The sequence below is a fragment of the Emydura macquarii genome, unplaced genomic scaffold (assembly GCF_026122565.2).
Source record: "Emydura macquarii macquarii isolate MOO-44397 ecotype Brisbane River unplaced genomic scaffold, CSIRO-AGI_Emac_v2 contig_2768, whole genome shotgun sequence".
Classification (NCBI taxonomy): Eukaryota; Metazoa; Chordata; order Testudines; family Chelidae; genus Emydura; species Emydura macquarii.
Genome location: NW_027132905.1, coordinates 44688415 through 44713146, shown reverse-complemented (window position 1 = coordinate 44713146; position 24732 = coordinate 44688415). Strand labels below are relative to the sequence as shown.

Genomic DNA, 24732 nt, shown 5'->3' with positions numbered 1-24732 from the left:
CAGGAGGCCTGTGGAATAGAGAAAAGAGACAGAAAACTCCTGCCTTCCAGCAGCTAGGGAGGGTTGGAGCTTCCATACAGGATCTAGGGAGGGCACCATTGTGAAAATCCTAATAACCTCCCCCCTAACTGGAGGTCATAAGAGCTTGGGTTTTTCATTCAGTACTGTCCCTAGACCTTCTTGGAGTCCCCCATTCTCATATTGCATATCTATGTCTGTGGCTAATTGATGTCTGGTAAATTTTGCAAATGCTGATTATATTGCTTTTGTCACAGTGCTTACAATTGCTCCCAGTTGCATCTTTGTGTTTTTCTGGCTCTGGATGTGACATTCTAACACGATTTGGAACAAGGAAATGTCTCCCCCCCCCCCCCCCCCCTTTTATATTCCTCCTGTAAGCAATCTTTGATAATAGCCACAAGTCGCAGATAAAACTGGCTGAATTCTTGGAGAATATTTGAAAATATTTCAAACATCCTTGAGGAATAAATGAATGGAAAAGTGCTTCTAAAAGCTTATTCTCTACAAAAATACAGAACACAGTCTGTCATTGTGTGTAATAAATATGGAGGTAATTTATCAGTTTTTATGGAAATTGGGATTTTGTTTGTCTTATGAAATGAAATGAACCACCTCTTCTACCCGCTTCTTTCAGTCTCCTAACATCCTAAAAAGGGATGGACTCATGAGCTTATCCAAACTGTCATTGGACGTAGCTCATCTGTCAAACAGGCCCTTGACCTGGATTTCAGAGTGATAGCATAATATCCCAAGTCAGAGCAGATCAGTGTGAAGGTGGAATGCAATGGAAGAATGCGGATGTATAGGATAGTACAGTTTGTGATTGAAAAACTGTTGCAGACACGTGCATATTTGTTAAAAAGCATAGCTTATAAAAATGAGATATACTCTCTTTCTCAGGTCAAATTGGATAAATTGCAGAAGGAATGAAAGAAATAAGGATGTTGCCTGTCATGAGAAACACCTCACCCTTTCCTCTTAGAGCAAAGATTGTTATTTGTGTAGGAGAGTTGCTAATGGAGTCAGTCACTGTATTCCCTTCTTACACACCAGCCTCTACTCAAAACTATTTGGGGAATGATTAGCAGGGAGTACTTTTAAGTGAGCAAACATGGCTTTAATTGTATGCACTTAGAGAGAGCTCACAAAAGCCACATGCAACTCTGTCTGTAGGCAGTAATTAAAGATCTCTACCAGTGTGAGTGTTTTATAGGCTCAAAATGCCAGCAAGGGAATACCACTGGTACGGAAGGGATTTTGTTTTTGGAGACACATTTTGAAACAAGAAGAGGAGTTCTATTGCCCAACCTCCTTTAAATTATATGTTTTATCCAGAGACAAGGTGGGTGAGGTAATATCTTTTATTGGACCTGTGTCTGCGGGTGAGAAAGGTGGTTTAGGGCTATATTGCAGAAGAGTAGCAAGACTCTTATGGGGGAAACTTGTTCTTCCACCTCAGTTGGCAGATTTGCTGCCCGGAGCAGTCTTAGGGGTGGTCACATAGGCATCCTTACATACATAGTTGACACCCTCACAGCCACAATGTCCCCAACAGCACTGCTTGTTGGGCCTAGTTATAAATTAGAGGAGAGTTATTTTGGGCACTATACATCTCATAGACTGCAAAACTGAAAGCTGACCAACTGTATTACTATTACTGTATGACTCCTTGTGTTCTTGCACAGTGATAATGTGCCTGGAGATATCCTTGAACTGGTGGTTGACATGGCTGTTTTTGTGGATTTTTTGTTTTATCAGTAACTCAGTATTTTAAATTGTTCAGACACTTCTCCAGATTTCAAGTCCTTCTAGATGTTCTATAATTCCAAAAATAATGATTCTGTGATAGAATATATTCTACTAAGTTGATGAGTGGTGTAGGTACATTGTAGAAATAATGTGTTAACTAATTTTCTCCTTCCAGCATTTACAGTAGATTTAAATACTGTTTATACAAATTAGTCACAATCATTACTAATTGATTTCTAATTTACTGTTGCTAAACCATTACCCACATAGCCGTTACTACTGGCCCATATTCACCTTCAGAACAGCATTTAAGATAGAAAAATCTATTGATGGATTTTCTGTTAATCACAGCATCACTTCAATAACAAGTTTCTTTTTTAAAATCAGTCTTCTGCATGAAATGTAATATTTTTTCCAGTTGACCATCTCAGGGGAACTGCAGAGTAAAAATCTTGCTTCACATTTGAATGGAACACGAACACACACACTTGCTTTTTAAAAAACACGTAAAGCTAGCAGATGGCCTTAGATTTCCTCTTCCACTTTAGAGTTGGTTGTGCTTTTCTTAATTAGATTGCTTAAACTGCCTGAACCTGTGATGCGTGGTCGTCTTCGCAGTCCTGTGCCAGGCAGTGTCTCCTACTCCCAGGTGTTGAGCTATTGCTTATTAGGATGGGAAATTCTTCAGCTTTGATCAACAGCATGGGACACACTGATCCATCTGATGTCTTGAGAGTGAGACACAAGTGTAGCAATCATATCAAAGGCAACTTCAACACTGTATACAGCCTATCGTGCCAGCCTGTGCACCCAAGTATACTCTCTAGCCACAGGATTCCAATCCCTCTCTTTGGCACTTCAGTTTCGTTTCTTCCGACTAAAATTATGTTTAACAAGCTCGGCATTTCAATCATGTCCTTTCCCTCTGACCCACAGTTTTTTGCCTATCTACTCTACAGCATTACATTCCACAAGCCTTCTGTCTGTGTGTCGCATGTGAACTGGTTCTTTCCCCTGATCAAGGATCTATCTTCTAAGTGAGAGCATACCTACTCTGTGTGCTGCTTTTATGCAACTGAGCTACCTTCTGGCTTTTAAGGGGGCCAGGAGATTTTCAAGTGATCACTTAATCCTTGGCGTCACAAGCCTCAGCTTGTTGGGGTTGGGCTAAGACTAGCCATCCTGTGATAAACAAGGACCATGGCTCCAGCCTTGTTTCACCCAAACTCCTTAGGCTGGTGTACACTTAGAAATTAGGTTGACCTAGCTTTGTCGCTCAGGACTGAAAAATGTCATGCCCTGAGTGCCTTAGTTAGGTCAACCTAGCTCCCAGTGTAGATGTGACTAGGTCAGTGGAAGAATTCTTCTATCAAGCTAGCTACTGCCTCTCAGAGAGACGGATTTAACTACATGGATGGTAAAACCCTTCTGTCGATCATAGGAAATGTCTACACTACAGTGACATAGTTGTGCTGTTGTAGTGCATATATGGCCTTAGTTGTTTCTTTTCTAGTTTGGAGAGTCGCAGGAGGATGATTATCTCTTCAGGAAAACAAATAGATTTCATTAAACATGTCAGACTAAGGAAAAGGAAATTAAATACTCCACAGAGACAGTGAAAGTCTGTTTGCCTCTCATGTTCTCAAGGCTATGAATGGTTAAACGGTTTGATATAAAGCATCTGTTTTTCCTGGGCCTGCTATCCCCAGTGGTGCTAAGGAATATTTCCTGCAATGGCACTGAAGAGCCAGGAAAACCTTCCATATCTATGACTGACTTTTCAATTGAGAAATGTTATCCTGCTCCTGTTCTTCATGGCAGACTTAGCATCCATCTTAACTAAGGCCTTTTGAAGCCACATTTAATTCTGGCCCTACAAATGTTCCTCTTTCTCCGAAGAAAGTGACCCTCTTCTGTAAAATAGACAACTCCTGTTGTTTCTTCATGGCCCCAAGGTTAAATCAACTTAGTTTCTTACTGATAGCCAGTTGAAATCTTTTTTCAAGTCCTATAATGAATATTCACCATTGGAAAGAGGGCAGTAGCCAGACCTTCCCTTCTTTCCTTTCACAGCTGTTAGTACTCCTTTTGGCCTGCTGGATGAAGGAAATGCTGCTAAATAGAACACAGGATATTTCTTGAGAGAGTCCCTGCACCTCTTGTTGCTTTTCTCTGAAGAGTTTCCTATGTAGAAACATGATCAAAGCTTTTCAGAATAAAGGCTCCCCATTCTCACCTGAACACTTCTCGCAGAGCAGATTCCCCTTATTACTGAAGAGGAAAGACATGGCTACATTCCCTCTCTTCATTCATGGGTCAATGATCTCATTAACTCATGGGCAGCTCCACACGCACACGCACACACACACAGTTCTACACCTTTGTGCATATGCATTATTACAATCTTTGATTCATGATCATGTACTGTTTGTTTCCATAGGACCCGTGTCTCATTCAGTACCCAAAAGGATAGAAATAAGTTTTCATGGGGAACCCTAAATCTGGCCTTTCCTCACTTGGGAGTGCTTGACTTTACAATCTAAAGAACGATTTTTTAAAATAGGTTTTTTGTATGTAATTGTACATTGTGCAGCTTGAAGCTAGACTGTGTGCTGTGTCCTACCTAGGTCCCAAAAGACAAGATCAGAGTGCTGTGGTAGCCTTTTTTTGCCTCAGTCATTAAGGCCTTACAGACTTCGTATTCGCATTTTGCATTACTAGGATGTTTGTTAAAATAAGTCTCTTATTTGCTCATGTGTAGTAAACCTCTGTAAACACATTTATTATTAGACCAATTCCTGTTCCAAGAAGCAACTCTTTAAGGCAGTGCAGCTTTTCTGTGGCCTACTGGTGATGACTTGAACAACCAATCTGTCTCTTCGAATGTAGGGGAAATCTAGTAAATTCCAGCAAAATGGAGACAAAAATCTTTTTGTTTAGGACAGAACTTGAGCATGAAGACTGGAAAAATACTGTACCATGACAAATGAAGTTAAGGGTAATAACAGGACTTCATATTTACATAGCATTTTTCACTCAGAGGTCTCAAAGTACTTTATAAATACTAATGGATTAACATTGACCTGTGAGGTAAGAGAACATCATCCCCTCTTTATAGAGAGGGAAGCTGAAGCACAGATGAATGACTTGTCCAAGTTAACACAAAGTCTGTGGCAGAGCTGCGAGTGGAACCCTAGCATCCTGACAACCAGTCTTGAACTTTGCCAGGTTACCTTTTATGCTTCTCAGCCTGTCCTTGTCCTCTGCAAAGATGACTGAAGAGGTGGGAAGGCATTAAAGGATGATGTAATTTTTGGCACTTAATGTTTCTCTTTTATATTTTCCAAGTGCTGATGCGTGAAGCTGCATTTCACGGCCAACAGTTCTCTCCCAGTGGAGTCCTTATTTCTAGCTGGTTAAAGAGACCACAACTGAACCGGACAGATCAAAGAGCATAAAAACAACTCCCTCAATATTGAATTGACAAAACTGAGACCTATTTGGTTCTTTTGCATTAATTTTAAGCAGGAGTAAAAGGCTACATGTATGTCTGAATAGATTCAAATTTACACATTGTAGTAATAGTCATAAATCTTGGATTTCACTGAGGTGGCTACGATTGTGCATGTGGTTAAATTTTATTCATGTCTTGTACTTTATTAAAGACCAACTGAAGATGACACAGTGCAAAGACACCCGGTGCTTTTCAATAATTAGATATTTGTGATTGTGAACATACACAACGTTTTACAGAATGAAGGTAATAGAGATTGTCTGCCCCCCAAAAGCTTACAATCTCTCTTATCAAGAGGCCTTCTGAAAAAGCTGATGCTGCTGTACTGAGTAGATAGATACGCTGGAGTTGTGGCAGTCATAAGACTACCTGTTCTTATTCTTTTCAGTCATGTCTATCTGACGTGATTGTTAGATATTCCAAGGTGGGTGAGGTAAAATCTTTTATTGAATTAAGTTCTGTTGGTGAGAGACAAGCTTTTGAGCTTACACAAAAAGCCCTTCTTCAGTTCTGGGAAACTTACTCAGAGACCTGGAAGACCAGACCTGAAGAAGAGCTTTTGTGTAAGCTTGAAAGCGTCTTTCACCGACAGAAGTTGGTCCAATAAAAGATATTACCTCACCCACCTTGACTCTTTAATGTCCTGGGACTGACACAGCTATAACAACACTGCATAACATAATTGTTTGTTGGTATGGTTGTGTAAATTGGACATATTTTCCCTTTAATTTTTGTATATCAGAACATGACTTGAATTGACATCACTAGATATTTACATTCATAACCTGACCTTCATTAATATCTTTCAAAACCAGTTCCAGATGGCTTTTTTCTAGTTAGAAAGTGGAAAAAGCAATCTTACAGCATACTAAAATAAGTCTTAAAAAATACAAATTCATAAACTTCGTCCCTGCCAACTACTTGTATTCAAAGTATGATGCAGTCTAAAATGATAAAAATATTAAACCAGGAGAAATCAAGGTTTAAAATGGTAAAACAGCTTAAACAAGCTCCACATTGTGTAGCATCATCACTAGTTCTGCTGTGATGAAGATTTAGCTTATGTCTATGCTTGCAAGCCTCTGTTATAGAATGGTCTGGCTGGTTGCAGAGCCAGGCAATACTATTGTAGGAATGTTAAATTCAAGCAATTGTTAAACTTTTCTATATTAATTTCTATTCTATTTGATATTCTATTCTTTATTCTTAAATTCATACTTATTTTGCCAGACAGAAAGAGGAACTACTGCAGTAGAAGCAAAATTGTTTGCAGGAGTCAATTTTTACCATCCTATCCCTACTCTTGACACAGATGAGGCCAATATTTGTGCTCCATAACTGGCAATCAGTTGCTAACTGTTTATAAAAGTGTTGCAGACAGAGTTTGCAGAGATTGGCTAGTATAAGTCAAGATAATTAAGAAAATCATATTGGAGAATGGCTACTTCAGAAATTCTGTGCCAGATTCTTCACAAGTATTGCCTTCGGTGGAATCTGGCCCCAACGCAATTTATGGGACTAAATTTTCAAAATAGATTAGGGCTTTTGGTGTCCAATTTAAAACTCCTTAAAGGGGCCTGCTTAACTTACAGAAAAAGTGCTGAGTACCTAGTCTGAAAATCAGCCCCCTTTTTAAAATGAAAGGCTCCCAAAAATCACTAGTCACTCTTGAAAATGTAAGATGCAGGGTTTCAAATGGAGTTAAATCTGGGGAGAAGGGAGGAATCCATGTCGCATTTAAAAAAAAAAAAAAAAAAAAAAAAAAAAGGCGCATCTTAGTTCCATGTTGAGCCCATGCTGCTAATCAACTTTATAATCAAAGGTGGAATTTTTCAAAATTTAAAATGCAAGATGTTTAGGCACTACTCCTTTGTGCACAGGAGGCACGTAGTGTGTTTTGTTGGAAAAAGAGTGCTAACGCTGTATTATTATTATTTTTTTTTGTATTTACCATTCAGCATTTTAGCCTGCATTTGCCTGTTGCAGTTCAAGGTGTTCTTTCTCTGGTGTCAGTCTTGCCATGCTCATATTTTGCAGATTATCTGGAGGACCTCTAATTTTTGTTAAAAACGTTTAAAAAACAAACGTAAAGTAAAGGGGAGCCTTCATCTATTTTGGTTGTAATCCTTTCAACTTTCAAAGTAAGGCATGTAAACTTTTATTTCTTCTTTGATGAAAAATTAGGAGACTTTTGTCAAAGGAACTCTAGTTGCACCGCATACCTCTTTTAATCTGGTATTTGCTCAACACAATGCCTTTTTATCTTGCAATATGAGAGTAAAAGCTTACAGAAGAATGGTCCTGTTGTGTTTATTAAGACTGGTAACACATGACCAGTACAAATCTTGTTAAAAGATTTATCTGTCTGGCTCACTTAAAGGAAAAAAGGAGCTCGTCTCCATATTTTTAGTTACTTTGTATGCTTAGTTGCCTTGATGTTACTAGCTCTCATTATTTCTGTTGGACTTGCTTTCGCATTATCTTTAAAACCTGACTCTTTAAGCACATAAACCTCTTAGCTGGTATTAATGTGCAAAGAGGAGGTATGTATGCCTTCTCAGCTGATAATGATTCCAGGTGTATAGATCAAATAACTGCAGAACTCTGTTTACCTCAGTGTTCACTTCAGTTTTGCGATATTAATTTGCAACTATCAAGATCTGACTATTATAGCTGATTGCTCTCCCGAGTCAAAGCAGCATCTTGGTACATAAACCTAGATAGAAGGCTGATTTTTAAAATAAGCAGAGATACTTTTTTTCTAACCTGTGCAAAAAGTTGAAAATATAACCGAATACTTGGGATTTAAAATAAATACCTGAATAAAAACTTGCATCTGTTTTTGCTTCTCAACATTATTTAGTCTTATTTCTTTCTTATATAGGTCTAAGCCAAATTCCACTGCTTAGTTTTCACACTAAGCAAGCTTATTGCACCAAGATAACTGTATAAAACATTACTTTGTATCTAATGAAACTGTTTGTTCTACTATTTGTTTGGAATTGATTTATTTTTTAAAGTGGAATTATTTTTTGGTGCATGGGAGTGGAGGGGTATTGTTTTCTGTCTGCTACCAGGAGGTCTTGAACTTTGCACAGCTACAGACTACTGGTTTGCTCAAGTGGGTAACCTTTCCAAGCTGCTGTCTGGATCAGCAATAGGATCCGGATTTAAGCCTTGATAACAGTGGCTTCCATAATGGGAAACATATATTTTCCTCACAGATGACGACTTGTGCCCAACATGGCCAGTTTTGATTCTGCAACAGGGGAGTCACTGGTCTCTTCCTAATAAGTCTCTTCAGTCTTTTGACACCCTTACTCCATAATATAGGAATGAGGCTCCTTCCACTGCACACACTAATTATTCAGGTCCATCTCTGCTCTAGGATGGAACCATTGGTTGTATAAACTGGTGCTGCATGTCCACAAACTTATGTACCAGTGCATCGTGGAACCTGAATTCCAAGCATAGCTTCCTGGAGCTTGGCATGATAGAAGATGCCTACTAGGCAGCAAAATGCATTTTAGATAATATCTGTACAGTTTGTGCCTTTCAGATGTATAGATAATAAAATCTCTATTTGTTCCTGTTAATGTTATGCTGTATTAGATTCATTCTACTAATTGCTTCCAAGTGTTCTTTCCTACCCTGGATTCTCACGGGTTGAGGGGCAGGATCTACGTTCTAATGTAACAGTATGCAGATGTCACAATAAAGGTCATCGGTTGCAGTCAAATTGCAGGAAAGACTTTGGTCTTGAGTCTGTTCCTATCATCCCTATGGTCAGGTGATTGTGCTTGAGGAGGTAAGGGGCATGCTGTTGACAAAATATGTTTGTACTTTACTGTTCTCCCTCTATAATCTCTAATGTGGTGTAGCTGAACTGTTTCCTTCTCGTGTGCTTCATGTAGGTATGGAAACATTCCAGGCCGGTTTCCCAGGAGAGGACATTTGTCTGGGTGATTCCTTTTGGTCCACTCGGTTTCCTTCCCCTCTCTCCTCATGCAGTGACTTCCTGGAGAACAGGAGGGAGATACTGGTCCTTGGTGAGAAGCTAGTTACCACTGTAGTGGTGTGGGGGTGCTAAGTAGAGAGCTAAGATTTCCTTGAGTGGATGGAGGGGTTGAAGCTTTGTCTTCAAGTGTGTGTTTTGACAAATGTCCCCCTCTACCCATTTTCTTTCTTCCGGATCTCAAGGTAGATGCAGCTACCTCATTCTCAAACGAGCCCCAGACTCCAGTACAGTATTTGTGTTGCTTTATTTGTTTAATGCTATTAAATTCTTAGTCTGTGCTTGTGTGCCTGCTAATGTTTGTTTTCTGTGACTATTTTTTCCAGGAACAGATGTGTGGAGTTCTAGACTTTTTTTAAATTTTATTTAAAATGTTTAGACTTTCTTTTTAATGTAACTTTTAAAAATAAAGCTTTAAGCCATCTTGTATCTTCAATTATTGGGGCAGGGATGTGGGGAAGTTTTAGGGGAACACAGGCTAACCTACTTCTTGTCTCTTTGCCTAGAAAATAGGAGCAATACTGAAAAGAACTGAATATTGCTTCTGCTTCTCTCAGGCCTGCCTGGAATCCTTGTGGTATACAGGCATTGCCAGCAGATAGCCACTGCTCTGAGCTGTCTGTACCGTGAGTGAAGGATTAAGAGGAAAAATGCGGGACTCTGGAGAGACTTGATCTGGCTGCCACGCTTGTGCTTCCTGTTTCACTTGAACTGAAATAGTTCAAATTGAACTTCTGGGGCAGAGGCATTCTCAAGACTTGGCAGGAGCGGGTGGTATTGTAACAGTACTGGAAACCCTTGTGATATATTAGAAACACTTATGTGTGGACACAGCACTTTGCAAACATTTCATGTAGAAGGAACTCTGCAGTGAATGGCAAAATTCTCTAGTTGAGGCAGCATTCTGAATCACTGTTGCAGCTGCCTCCAGATCTTTCTCTTCACTGGTGATTTTGGTGCCAAGCCACCGTCCCCTCCTGTCATCCTCACAGACTTGTGAACTAATATCCATTTGCAGCTGTGCAACATTTCTGTTTTAACAAGCCTAAGAACATTTGATTGTTCCTTAAACTTGTAGACAGCTCCATCTCTTACCAGGAGATAGGAAACAGAAAACTTTCCATATACTTCATTCTAGCAAGTGTTCATCCAAACAGATTTTGGCTTGATCATCTTGTTTAAATATTTATAGCTTTTAGGTAATGAAGACTTTAGCCATAGCTTTTGTGGCTTAATTGGAATGCCATGTCAGCACTTCTATTTTAAATTCTGCTTTCAAATATTTTTTTAATGCTATAAAATATGTTCTTGTTTGAAACTTGTGACATGGGGTCTCTTCCTGGGAATAAGATTATTTATTTAAGAGATACTATCAACATGAGTTTTTGGGAATTGACTCACTTTTAAAAAAAATTACTCTTCTGGTTTAAAAATTTTTTTTTTTAAATTACAAATGGTGACATGGGTTTTCTACTCCCCTGCTATGGCAAAGAATGTCTTTCTGGAAGGGCCCGGGAACAGCATCAACAGTCTTTCTTGGGCCCAACCCTCTGCCCTTTTTCTGTGCACACAACTGCTTCCTGGCTCTTTTGTTTTCAGTTCTGCTGCTGCTGTTCCTGTAAATCCTATTTGCGTGTTCTGGGATAGAGCCTGCATATGAATGACTGCCAGAGCACTGGAGGATGATGAGGCAAATCACCAACAAAATACAAAAATAACTTTACGCAAAGTGCTCCCAGATGCGCAAAGCAAACTGAGGGGAAAAAGATATTTTTCTCTAATGTCTGTCCTAGAATTATTGTGGGTAGCTTGTAACAATAGGACACAAAACTGCAATCTTTCAAGTTCAGGGTGTTTTTAAAAAAAATAAAATAAAAAATTGACAATAAAAGACACCGAGAGATGCTGTTTGTTTGATGCATTTTTCTTTTAAGAGGGTGAGATCTCACAATTTGTAGCCTTCGCTCCACATCTTTAAATTTCCACTTTCATTTCCCAATCCTGCAAACACTTACGCAGTATGTAATCTTTTACTCACAGGAGTGGTCCCATTGCCATCAATGGAACTCCTTCCACGAATAAAGTTTTGTGTGTGCATAAGTGTATTTGAGATCAGGACTTAAGCCTGGGCTGCTCATACACTGCAATGTAAGGCATTCATTCTTTTCCCTAGCCATCCTTGTGGCTTTAATTGCTGTATTCTACAATGCTCCTGACCTGGCAATGAGAGCCTGGACTTGAAACCCGGGAAGGAAGAACATAGGGTTGAAAAATCATTTTCTGGTCACATGACAGTGTTGTTAAAACTGCCTTTGCTGTATGCCTATCATCCAAGGGTTTCAAAGCAATCTTGCAACACCCTTATGAGATAGATAAGTAGCATTTAGTAGATGGCTAAACATGGATACGGAAGCTGATTTGCCTAAGGTCACATAGTAAGCCAGTGGCAGAGCTGGGAAAGGAATAAAGGAGTCTCAGGTAATATTTTTCAAAACACTGAGCCACTGAAGGCACCAGTGTCACACTACTTTATTAAATTCTTATTTTGGGAGATATTTTTATTTTAGATGGATGAGATATTCAGGTTTTCAAAGTGCCTTTTAACCATCTGAACATCCTATAAAACATGCGCCCCCTCCTCCCGCCCCGCAGACTTTTGAAGACTGAGAGTTCGAGGAGTTAGTGTTTAGTTTACTCTCTTCCTGTTAGTTTGTGTCATGGTGGAATGAGCAGCCCTTTGTATTGTGTTGTGTATTTTAATGTATAAGGTAGGTGCCTACAAGTTTTTTTTTATTAAAATCTAAATAAACACATATGCAAATATATTTGCATGCGCAATAGCTACTCTTTCCAAGAAATTCCATAAGGGTTTTTTCTAGGTATATATTTATGGTTTGGCAGCACTAAGATCTGAATGAAAATTATGCCCTTTTAAAAAGGCATATGATGGTTTAAAAAGCAAAACAAAATCTAAAAAAGTGGTGGAACTATATTTTTATCCATGAGAACAGACTGATTCCAAAGGAACTTTTTTGGTGCGCCTGGTAAATGCTTTTTTAAGAAGAAGGCTGCATGAAGAATAAATAGCTCTTGCTCCCTGTCTCTAAGGCCAGTTTTGCACTACAAACTTTTGCTGGCATAGCTATGTCAGGGATGGGAAGTGGTGAGATGCCTGACGAACGCTGCTGTGCCAGCAGAAGCCCTTAGTGTAGATGCAGTTATACTGGCAAAAGTTGCGCTTATTTTGCTTGGGACACCTGGAAAAAGCTTATGCCAGCAAAAGTGCAATTCTGTTGGTGTAAATTGCAGCCATACTACAAGTGTTTTGCCAGTGAAGTACATCAATACTGCCATACTGGCAAAGTGTTTCTAGTGTAGATCTGGCCTGACTTTCTCCTCCTCCTCATTTCTAAAATGCTGGTGTGATTCTAAACTCTGAAGCAAGTGCTTGATTATACAAATCTTGGGTGGATTTTTAGACTCTTAAGTCTTTGATATCCCAAAATCTCTGGCATTTTATCTTCTTTCCTAATATCTGTTTAACAAAGTTTGCTTTTAAATCCTCATACCATTCAAAGTCTGTGTCTGTCTACACTTAAAATAAAAAAAAAAGTATATTTAAGTTCATGCTAGCCTGTTGGTGTTGAAAGAGCACTGTTAGGGAAGTATTTGTGTTGCTTTTTTGGCGACAGCCATGTGATTGGTGAGCTGTAATAACTTTTCTTTAGCTACACATCATATAACAGTTGTGGTCAATTGCTGGGATTTGTGCTCCCCCCTCTTCAATCTCTCCGTTCCCCTTCCAAGCAGCTGGTCTCTATAAATGAGTAAGTTTTATGGGCAACATTTGCAGGACTGAGATTGAACAAACATTATAAAATATGTTTGGTCATTTCAAGTGAATCATGCTGATCTAAAAGGGTCCAGCCATTTGAAAAATAACACACCAGGGTTGGGTGAGACTTGATCCAGTTAGTTTTGGGCTACTGGGGTTTTACTCCATCAGCAACTTATGTCTTGTCTACAAAGACAATCTCAGTTTTGTCTTGAATTAGCACTCACGCATTCCAGCAGTTTATTTGTCTGTGGCTCAAGTAGGCATGCTGACCCCCAGTTCCATTGTTTGCATGCTGTGTATTGTTCACTTGGATTAAAGGTGAGGCTCTGGTGCTGCTTTTTATCATAGATTTGTCATGTAATTACATTGAGGGATCAGAAAAAGTCCTCCCCCCCATGCTTTCCTATTGTGCACTCTGGATGAGCTTATTTGCTAGTTGGGTTGAACCCTGGAACATTCTGCAAACTTAAGTGTAACTTTGTGTGCTTTGAACTGTGTTGCGCTGCGTGGAGCATGATTAACCAGAGTCTCAATCTGTCTTCTGGGAATTCATTCATATCATGGGTTACTCTTAGTGAAACAGGCTCTGAGCAGCATTCCAGGGCAGAATGCCTATTCTCTTCAGCTTTCCTTTGTGTGTGGGGCAGTACAGGATGGGGATAAATGGAATTATCCAATTGTGTGTATAAAACTAATTTGCCCAAACACAGATTGGTGTCCTAACTATCAGAATCATAGATAGCATTGTATGTTCCAGTTGTAGCAAGGGTAAAACATTTTCTTCTGAGAAATTTTAAAACATTTTTAACACAAAAGCATAGTTCTTCCTTTTTTTTCTGTACACCCATCTCAGCTGCTGGAATGTGGATGTTCTCTGTTAATTTATACTGTTATTCTTTGAGAGGTTAGTCTCTAGGAAATTCCCTATGGATGAGGCAGTGACTTGGTTTCATAGGCAATTAATACTCCTTACCCTGTGGTGTTGTAATCTGAGTTTTTCTGTTGTATGACCACAGAAGCAGCTGCTTTGACGGTTGTTGTGTACAGTGGGAGTGAGAAGCTGCCAGTGAGTACAATTACTGCAAACCCAAGCCATAGAGCTTGCCAAAAACCACTAAGATTTTCAATGTATTTACTTCTACTGTCCTAATCCAGCTTTAAACATCTGTGTAATTACTGATTTTGGCAATATGCGTGATGTATTAGCACAGTTTACTTTAGAGAACAAAAAAACATGGCACATTATATTTTTGTAATGGTGTTAGTTTTATGTATTCCATATCATCCAAGCATAATTATGTATAAAATGCTAAAAGTGCCTAACCCATTGCAACATCTGTGACAGATGAATAATGTAAGTAAACAGATTAGATTTCAGTGCATGGTATGTTCAAAGTATGTTTAGGCCACAGCATACCTTCTGAATGTGGAAATGTTTGTGACTTCAAAAAAAAAAAAAAAAAAGTTAAATATGTGTAATGTATATGTAATCATTTATCTACATATATACATTATTCTAAAAATTAGATTTTTAGGTTCATGCTTAGCTTTTCCATTCTTTTGCCAGACAATTCCATCACCATATGGGATATCCATTTCCATCTTTAAATTGTCATTCTTTCTGTGATAAATTTGCCAAAAAATATTTTTTAAAGGGTGTGGGTACATGTATGTGTGGGAGAATGTGTTAACATTTATTGCAAAGGTATAAAATATCCAGGGAATTGAAAAATGTTTGAATTACTGTTCAAGTAATAAAGGATTGATTTATAGAGTATTTCTTGTGGGGTGACCATGGTTTAATCTTAATTAGGTGCTTGCTAGTAGTTCCTGCCTTACCTTACTCTTCTGGTTTTCCCATGTTATTTTTACACAGCTAGTCTTGTTACAATTTCCTCTCCCTCTATAGGGCTGCTCTAATGTGGTGGTTTTTTCATGCAGAAATAAAAACAGATGCATTGTTTCATGGTGGTGTCAGTTAATCCTCTCAACATTTTTGAAATTGTGAATCGTTCTCTGTGAGAATCCTAGGAAATGTGATCTGCTTGTGGAATGAAGTTGAGCAGTGCTTATGAGGGGGGTTTCATCATGTGCCTTTTAACAATACTTAAAATATAGAGGCTCAGTTTAAATGGGCAGGACCTGCACTAGATTATGGATGGACAAGAGCTAAACTCTGCTTTATGTGAAAAATTGCCCAAGCATATATGTGTCCTATATAAAGCCTATGTGAAAACATCTGATTTAATATGCATTAGCCCTGTATGCAGAGACTTGTTTTCCAGTGCATACAACAAAGCACTTGTGCCTTAAATATATCACTTAATATTTTTCTGTCGTTTAATCTGAGCTGAAAAATATTAACTATGGTGCTGATCTTGCAATCCTTACTTGTGGGTAGTCGTTACACAGGCAGTTCTATTGAAGTTCTGTATCCTCCATTTTTGCACATCACATCGAGCTGGTGTTCCTGGGTACCTTCTGTCCAGTGCAGTACTTTTGACAGGATTATGCCTCTCCTCTTTCTCTGCCTTTGTTGAGGTGCACAGCAGCACTTTCTGTCTTTGGTAGATAATTTTGCCTTTTCCCAGAATGTTGATAACAGTTGAAACAGCTATGGGAAGCAGGTCTGACCTGTTCCCTTAGTAACGTAATTTATAATCAGCCCAGACAAGTTCAATTTTTATTCTGTGTATAGCTGACACTCATTCAGAGTCCAGTCCTACAAACATGTTCATCCTAGGTTCAAGTCTGGCTCTGGCATAAGTATTCCCCACTAACACTGCACCTTCCTAGTAGGTTGAATTTAGCAACTAATTAAAATGTTGAGATTACTCCTGGTTCCTCCTTCAGCTGCCTTAGTCAAAGGTCAGATGATGACTGCAATGCTTCAGGAGACAGACAATATAAACAGATGAATTTGGTAAGAGAAGCTTTAGTTGCTGTCAGCCATAGACTGTTTACTCCTTCCAGTTTTAGTGGAGATTTTAAATCTTATTTTTATTCTCACCAACGATCATGTGGGCACCTTGATACCTAGAGCACTTTGATACCTTGCCCCTATCTTGGGCAGTGGAAAAAAACTAGTCAGGCTTTGTTAAGCCTGCTTGTGGCATCTGTCTCCACTTCTCAGATCAGCATGATCTTGGCAGCAGTTGTCTGAATAGCTGGACTGTGGGGGTGGTGGTTAAAAATCCTGTCAACCAAACGTAATTTGGGAGTGTATTTCCAAGAAATGGGTATTCTTCACCTCTGGATGAAGAGGAAGATTCTCACTCTTGAGCAGAGTCTGTAAGAAAACAATGCAAAGGGCCATAAACTCTATCAGTATTGAAGGGGTTTTGAGGCTGACTTTTTCTAAGTGAAAGATGAGCTGCGTGAGCATGTAATTCATAAAAGTTGGAGCTAATCCTTATATAAAATTCCATGTCATCTGGTCTGGGGGGAAACATATAGGTTATCTACAGATAAGTCTGTCTCGGGGCATCTCCCTGAAGGTGGATTCTGCTCTTGTCACTGGGGGAAGAAATAGGTTGTGTCTGTCTATAGAAGCCAGCATGGGCATTACTGACAGATGTATGAAGGTAGAATTTAAAAGATTGTTGCATCTAGCCACATCCCAATTAGAAACTGCCATATACTTGTGCTCATCACATGCCTTGTTAGAATGGTTTGAGGATTAAACCAGCGGGAAGAAGCGGCAGCTCCTTTATGATTAGCTCATGGAACTCAAGCCTTATATCAAGGATAGCAGCCATTCAGGGCACCTTAAGGCCTCTAAGTTGTGGCATTCCTGTGGTGGCAAAACTTGCTGTTTGGTGTTAAGACATTGGTTTGCATGTCTCTGTATGAAATCCCATTTGGTATCTTTACCTTTTAATGTAAGGGTAGCGGGTTGTGTAATTGCATGCTAATTTATAAATAGCATGGATGTTCCCTTACTCATTTGACTAACAACAAAAATACTGTCTCCTTTTACTATCCATTTCTGCTCTGAATCTTTGATCCAAAATAGACTTCTAGTTTTAGAGGAGAGGAAATTGGCGATGGTGTTCTCCTATCCCAGGGATGAGAGAAACAGGAACCAAATTCTAAAAACTCATTTCTTGCCCAGGTTTCCTTTTGCTTCATTTCTGTACTTAACTTCACTGATTGTCATTGGGGGTTTGAGTCAGTGGGTAAGAATAACCATGGCTGGATTGGTTTAATCAATCCTGAGAGGTTATCAGAATATAATTCTGATGTATGCCCTATGTTCTTATAATAGTCACCAGTGTTTCACCATGCAGAAACTATTCTCTCCACTGCCTCTTGTCCAAAGAGGCATCATATCAGTCTCATCATGTGAGAGAGAGGTTTATTCCCTGTATTTGCAGTTTCTAAGATACCCAGGGGAACTGGCCAGGTTTGGATTTAAAATGGCTAAATTGGTTTGTTGTCCAAAATAAACCTTATATGACATCAACAAAGAGTTTATTTTAGCAGTTAACCCAAGGGAATTATCCAGGCTCTTTCACTATACAGGATATTTATCAGCATGCCTCTATAATCTTTTGCCATCACTGGTATCTCTGATTTCTCTGGGCAGTTGACATCTTCATTGCTATGCTGTTCATTCTGGACTTGATTAGACCCCCTTGTGTGTTGGTAAAATGCTGGTAACTGCTTTAAGAAGTAAAGGATCAGGAATAATTTCTTACCTGGGTGATTGGCTCATTCAGGAAAAGCCTCCGATTCAAGCCCCAGCCTGAATCATGCCAGTGAAACCAATTTTATGTCTTTGGATATTTTCAGTTGTGGGAGTAGTAGTCAACAACAATAATTTATTGTCGCCTGTTTTAAGAGAGTCATGTAGGATTATGGGGAGATATTTCAGATACACAGAACCAGTTTTTTATTTCTCAAATAACTTTTTAAAAGTCTCAATGTCCTTTTCTTATTCTTAAGCAGTTTTAGAAGCTTAATGTAAGGGGCATTGCATTTTTTGAGGCTCCTGTTTTCATGCATGCAATTAGTACCATGGACCAGGTTTCAAGCTGGAATAATTGAAAACTACAGCTGATCCATCAGGGAATATATCTTTTTGGAAATTGTCATTTGTCCACTTCAGTTGGTCACAGTCTCTTTTCATTACTGGCTTCAAAGGCCATGTATGTACAAGGAAAACTGATGATGATTCACCAGTGTCACAGCTCCATTAGTGATAGCAATGGGGGAAAGCTCTGGTGTAGACAGGTCTCAGGTATCTTTACTATCATCTTTTAACCTTGCTATTTTATTATTTGCCATCAAGAAACTACTAGATAAGTTTCTTGATTACTAGCATCCTGGTCTGGATTTGAATTTGGCAACCTAAATAGAAGAAGTTCTGCATCCCTGAGAATCATCCAGTCCCCTTGACCACAAGTCTTACGTCCAGAGGGAATAGGAACATATCAAAGTAGGCAGTCACTACAAAGATCCAGAAACCGTCTGCGTTAATGCCTTTTTAATTCCATTTATTTCAAGGGATGGTGTGCTCTAGTACCTTCTACTTTACGAACTGGTGAAGAAAATTCACAAGGACAAATACTACAGGATTTTGGTGTCCCCAGCTTAGGCTCTGGTTAGTTTGAGCAGCAGCAATTTAGAGGTCCTCAGAGAAGCTGTTTACTTTACTTGTGACTTCAAGACCTCGACTTCTGGGAATGTCTTTTATGAGGTTAAATATGGAAGAAATAGGTCTACTAGAGAAAGTTGTTGACAGTTTATTGCAATCTGAGAGGCTTTGAGAGATTAGCACTAAGGAATCAAGTGGCTGCCTTTTTGTACCTTCTTTAAAGTAATGTGAAGTTGTGCTCTGTAAAGTCCATTGTTTTGTAATAGTTTTATTTTCATTTGAGTGGTGTAACCTCATCCCCGTAAATTACTTATCTGAAGCTTGAATTTCTTGGTAAGGTAACAGCCTCCCAGCAATTGAAGCTTTAGACTTGATTTCACACTGTCCCCACTAGAAAAATATTTCATTGTTAAAAAAAGGACAGCTTCTGCCAGAAGGGTGGGATAAAATGAAATTGCAGTTCTCTTTGATACGTTCCCCTTTACCTTGGTTCACAAAGGCTAAATTGGCCTTCACAGTCTTTCATTTTTGGCTGAGGTTTTCTCTAGGTTTCACTTAAATTTGGAAATTAATCTTTGAAGTTAGTAATTTTGTCAATGAGGAGCTGTTGGTATGCAAGGTACTGGCTGATTTGGGAATCTCTAACCTGAAACACATTTATACTTAGAATGGAATTAGATCATAGTTTAGATGCTGGTGATACTAAATATATAGTTTAAAATCATACACAGTTACTCCTCTTCGAATCCCATCTTAATTAACAATGCCTAATTTAACATAATTGAAGACACACTCTGTCCTGGGAAAAATGGATAGCAAAAGCCTACATTGAAGAGTATACAAGGTAACAGTATGGTTATCTTTGCAAGCCCTTTGCATGTCTTTCCAGGCTTTTTAGATTGAGTAACTTTTGTTTGAGATGCAGAATTGGTTATGGAGTTCTTAAAGCAATCGTGCTTTCCTAATTTCCTTGAGTACTTTATGTGGGATGGATTGCTCCCTAGATCTCATAACCCTGGATTGATGGACTAGGGAACAGTTTCTTATCTTTGAATTTTTTTTGACTGTCTTGGATCTACTTCTTGGGAATGTCTCTTTGAGTTAGTGTATTTTCAGGAAAATAGTATGACATATGCATAACAGTGGCTGTAGTTCAGATTCCTTCCATTGAACAATTTAAAAAAAATGCTTATGGATGCCTCATTTGGTTTCAGTTCTGTTAGAGGCTTTCCAGAAGAGAAGATGCCAAAAATTCTAACACTGTTGTTTGCGCTGCTGTCTGTCACTCAGAAATGTAACACACAACCTGTCAGTCCAGATTGTTGGACCTGAGTGGTAGAAAAGGCGTTTACTGGTAAATTATTTCTTGGTTCTGAGTGGTGAGAACAGGAGACTAACTATACATAGTGGTGTTCTGTGTTTACAGCCTTTCGATGAAGTGGAATTACATGACGGCGTGGTATCTGGGTTTTGGAGAAGAGAGGGGGATTTCTTCTGAGGTGGGGAGGAGGAGTGTATCTGGTGAAATCTACTCTGTGCACTCACTGTCCAGGACTGGTTTGCAGATCCTGGCTCATAGCTCTAAGCTATGACATACCATTCGCTTTTAAGTACTGTTTAACAAATGCACTTGCCCAATCCAACTTTGCATTTAAAAAAAGCTAAAGACAGTTTGTATCCTAGTACTCATTACAATAATGAAAGGGACAAGATGCATGAGCTTATTTGTTGTTAAAGAAAAGTAATTGTGAAGAAAAGATACTGCTATTCATCTTCTACATGTTCCATTATTGGTAAACGAAACCCAGAACCTGTATGCTACCTGTGGTGCACCCAAGAGCAGCTTTGCATTTGTTACCACCTGATTGTGTGAGCCCATTGGATCTTGCAAGCTAAGTGTGGTCAGGCTAGTTCAATACATGAAGGGGAGACTTCCCAACAAATACTTGGGAGCTGCAGGAAGGGTGGGAATTGTAGTTGAGTGCAGACTGTACTCTTTATTTTGTGTCAGCTCTGTTAGATACTGTGCTGATGAAGGTGCTGTTTGATCGAGCATGGAAGTCATGACCACTTGTTAAAAATTCCCTGGTACTTGTGAGAATAGGGGTTGTAAACCTTGTCTTGGTCAGATTCAAATTCTGTTAGTTACATTTTCTCTTCCTAAATCCTATAGTTCCATTTGGACATACTCAGTTTGTGACCTAAAACTCTGTGTGCTCTTATAGCTACCATGTTCTCCAAAGGTAGCTATATTTCAGTGGTGGATGAAATTATCTTTGTGTGTAGATTGTAAGGAGCTTTGAGGATCTTTTGAGGATGAAAACGGCCGTGTAAACTATCTGCAAGGTATTTGAAGATAGAGTTTCACTTATCAAACAGCTTCTTTAAAGGGCTTCATGTATTTTACAGTTTTATCTCATGCAAACTGAAATATTTCTGTAGGTTTCTTTTTGATTTTCAGAACTGGAGGGATTGTGAGGGATTTGAGTATTAATGTTGCTCTCTCTTTTTTTTTTCTTTCAAAAGCTTTTTTAAAACGCTGGGGTTGTTGGAGTGGTCGAATTTTTCCTGGAATTGAGTGAGAAATTCAGAAGACTGAAGCCCAGGCTTACTGTCTACCTTTCACGGAGGCCCAGCCGTGAGAGGACAGAAGAAGGCACGTGGCGAATCATGACAGCTGACAAAGAGAAGGACAAAGACAAAGAGAAGGACAGGGACAGGGACCGGGACAGGGAGCGAGAAAAGAGAGAGAAAGTGAGAGAGAGCGAAAATTCGCGTCCTCGTCGGAGCTGCACTTTGGAAGGAGGTGCCAAGAATTATGCAGAAAGTGACCACAGCGAAGATGAAGACAATGACAACAACAGTGCCACCACTGAGGAGTCCACCAAGAAAAATAAAAAGAAGCCGCCGAAGAAGAAATCTCGCTATGAGAGAACAGACAGTGGTGAAATAACATCCTTCATTACGGAGGATGATGTTGTCTACAGGCCTGGAGGTAAAGAACCCTTAAAAATATGCTAACATGGACTGTAGTTGTCTACCAGTCTCCCATTTCTTGGCTGTAGCATACAGCACTATGTGCATGAGTTTTGTACCCTGTTGGCTTTAGTTGGGAAGGTATGTGCTCTCCAGTGGGGGATTCTAGCAGAAAGAGGCTAAACCACAAGCTAACCTTCTTGTTCTAATGCTCCGTATATTTCCCAAAATTTTGACTGGACATGAATTCAAGTCCTGTTCTTAAACAAAACACCCTTTGCATTTTCCAGTGTCATCTTAATGTGTACCATTGCTGTCTGTCATCTTTTCCACTACTTTTTTTGTTTCTCTTCCCATCTTTTAGATCATTCTCCATTACTATTTTTTGGCTATCCTCTTTCCTTAGTTGTCTGTGATCTAGAATGTCAGGTGCCTAACCTACATTCTTAGGTTGTATCTATGAGGAAATTGACTGGCCGAGCTATTGCGAAATAAGTTATTCTGCAATAAATACTCAAAATAGCTCCCCCTGTGGACATTGTGTTCTGGAATAAGTGATTCTATTTAGGAGTAATTAATCTGGTTTGAAAGCAGGTAGTGTGTCCACAAGGGAACTTTTCTGAAATAACTATCATTATTCCACAACAGCGATGCCAGTCAGTTTCCTCATGTGACGAGGCTTTATTCTTCACTGCTACACCTACCCATAGTTCTCTCTCATGTCCCTCTGTCTCTCTTCACTTTATCTTCCTCCTAAATGTATAACCTCCTAGGGAGGGCGTACTAGTCCAGTGTTTCTCAGCTTTGGGTCTGTGGACTGATGCTGGTCCCTAAGATCTCCCTGACACAGTTTAGAAGGCAGCAAGCCAGTCCCTGGTATCAAAAAGGTTGAGAAACACTGCACTAGACCATGTCAGCTGCCTCCTCTGCTAACTTGTTAGCTTGCCAATGAGATAAGCATCAAATGCCAATCTTTGCATGTGTGCCTGAAGTTTGCCATTATCTGGCTAGCATCATAAATAATTTTCAAGTTAATCTAGCAAAATCCTCTTTTGCTGGATTTTTTTCTGGGCCCTGCACAAACATATGATTAGACACAGTCCCTGCCCCAGATAAAGTTACTAGAGGAAATTGCAACCTGGGTGTAGTTTAGAGGCATCTTAAAATGGCTTATCGGCATGGTATTAACGAGCATCAAGAAGCTAGTGTGAGGCTATTGGCAATGTGTAAGGACTTGTTCTCTGAGGGAAGTGAAAGAGCTTTCAAGTGCTTATGACCCGATAGCGGTCCCCTGATGACTCCTCCTTTTGTATCACTTGTTTCTAGAACTCTATTGCCAGCCTTAAAACCAGGCTTCAGGGGACACAGCATGTATAGCAACTGTGGCTACAGCAATGAGTCTGGAGACCCTGGATCTAATCCCTACTCTACCATTGTTTTGTTTTTTGACACTGGACAAATCGCTTAATGTCTCCACACTGCAGTTTCCTTGTCAAGTTAAAAAAAAAAAAAAAACCAAAAAAAAAAACACGTCCAATACATACCAGCCTTTATAGAGCTCTTTGAGATCCTTCAGTGAAAGACTATAATGGTAGTTAACATTTACTTATCATCAATTAAGAAACCGGTACAGTCGGGTTTTTTTTAGGGCAGCAGTAGGAATAATGTACACTTAAACAGTGCATTTCTTCAGCGTGCCAGCTAATTTAATCACTGAGATTTCACCTACGTTTTTTCAGGGTCTAATTTTTCTGAATTCAATACTGACTTAAGAATTTATCTATGATCATTGTCAGTTAGATTTTCACATAATGAAATTCCACGTGAAAGTTTTTTGTGTGGATCTTCTCATTTCTGATTGCAGTCATCATTTTGTATAACATTCTGTGTTCAGGCTAAAGAGTTTTGGAATGCTCAAATGCCATAAATAATTGCACTTTTCTCTTTCACCATAAGTGGTATTTATCCCTGGCTGTGCTATCAAAAGAATTAGCTTAGGGGCTTCAATATTTTTGTCCCGCTTCTCTGTAAAATCATCAATGTGCTATAGTAACACCGCTGGAGCAAAACAGACACACACTCCAAAGGAAAACCATGGAAACTAATGATGGGAAACTTGTCTAATTTTCAAATGATGTGTTGTGTCTGTGAAGCATTAAACTTAATTCTTGGAGAAGCAGATGAAACTGGTGTAAATTGCTTAAATTGGTGATGTTGTGGATACGAGTGTGATCAACTCCTGGACCAGTTGAGTGGTGTATTTTCATGTAAAGTGGGGTGAAGGAGCTGAAAAATAATTAGTGGTAAATTCTTTGAGGATTTAAAGTGTTTCTCTGTCTTTCTCGCCTATGCAAAAGTTGGCACTTTGTGTTTATATCAATCTACCAATTTATTTCCCAACAGCACATCTCATGCTTGACAAGTTTGAGATATCACTTACCATAATAGTTTTGTTGTCAACCAGCAGCACTCGAAAGTTACTAATATTTGATCACAAGTGCAATAACGGTAGGGAGCCTGCATAAAGGTAAACCTTGGGGCAGTCTAACTTTCAGTGTCATAGGATCAAGACTGCTTACAGTGTGTTAAGAACAGCTGTTATGTGGGCGTGGAGGTGAAGTGGGTTAATGCACTGGGTTTTCATTGCTGAAGGTCCTGGCTTAAAATCTAGATAGAAGAATCAGTTTGGTCTCAGTAGTAGTTCATATTACAGAACTGTGAAAGATTAGTTATCTGTTTAGTACGCTGCCTGTACTAGAGTATTAAAGGTATTCCAAACCGAAGCTTGGCAGAACAGAAGAATTTAATACAAAGCCTGCACTATGCCTTGGTCAAACCACTGTCAATCTAATTTTTGATTACTTTATTCACTCTTAGCAAAGAGAGAGTTTTGCGCAACCTACGTGTGTGTGGGGGGGAAAACTCTGGAAACTAAATCTCCCTCAAATTTCTTAGACTGACAATTAAATGTAAATGTCCCATGCCTCTCCACACTTAGGTATTGTTTTACATACATGCAT

At 39.2% G+C, this 24732-nt stretch overlaps 1 protein-coding gene and 1 long non-coding RNA gene across 5 annotated transcripts in view; both read left to right on the top strand.

The window, feature by feature from the left end:
- RERE (arginine-glutamic acid dipeptide repeats) overlaps positions 1–24732 on the top strand; it is a 361123-nt gene that overhangs the window by 95831 nt on the left and 240560 nt on the right. For all 4 annotated transcript variants that reach the window (XM_067567315.1, XM_067567314.1, XM_067567311.1 and 1 more), the window contains exon 2: positions 21263–21731. In XM_067567315.1, coding sequence (XP_067423416.1) covers positions 21407–21731 — 325 coding nt within the window. In that variant the 5' untranslated portion in view covers positions 21263–21406. The remainder of the gene's footprint in view (positions 1–21262; positions 21732–24732) is intronic.
- Positions 8749–10570, top strand: LOC137165549 (uncharacterized). Its single transcript, XR_010923420.1, has 2 exons — positions 8749–9333; positions 9806–10570. It is a non-coding gene; the product is annotated as an uncharacterized lncRNA (long non-coding RNA).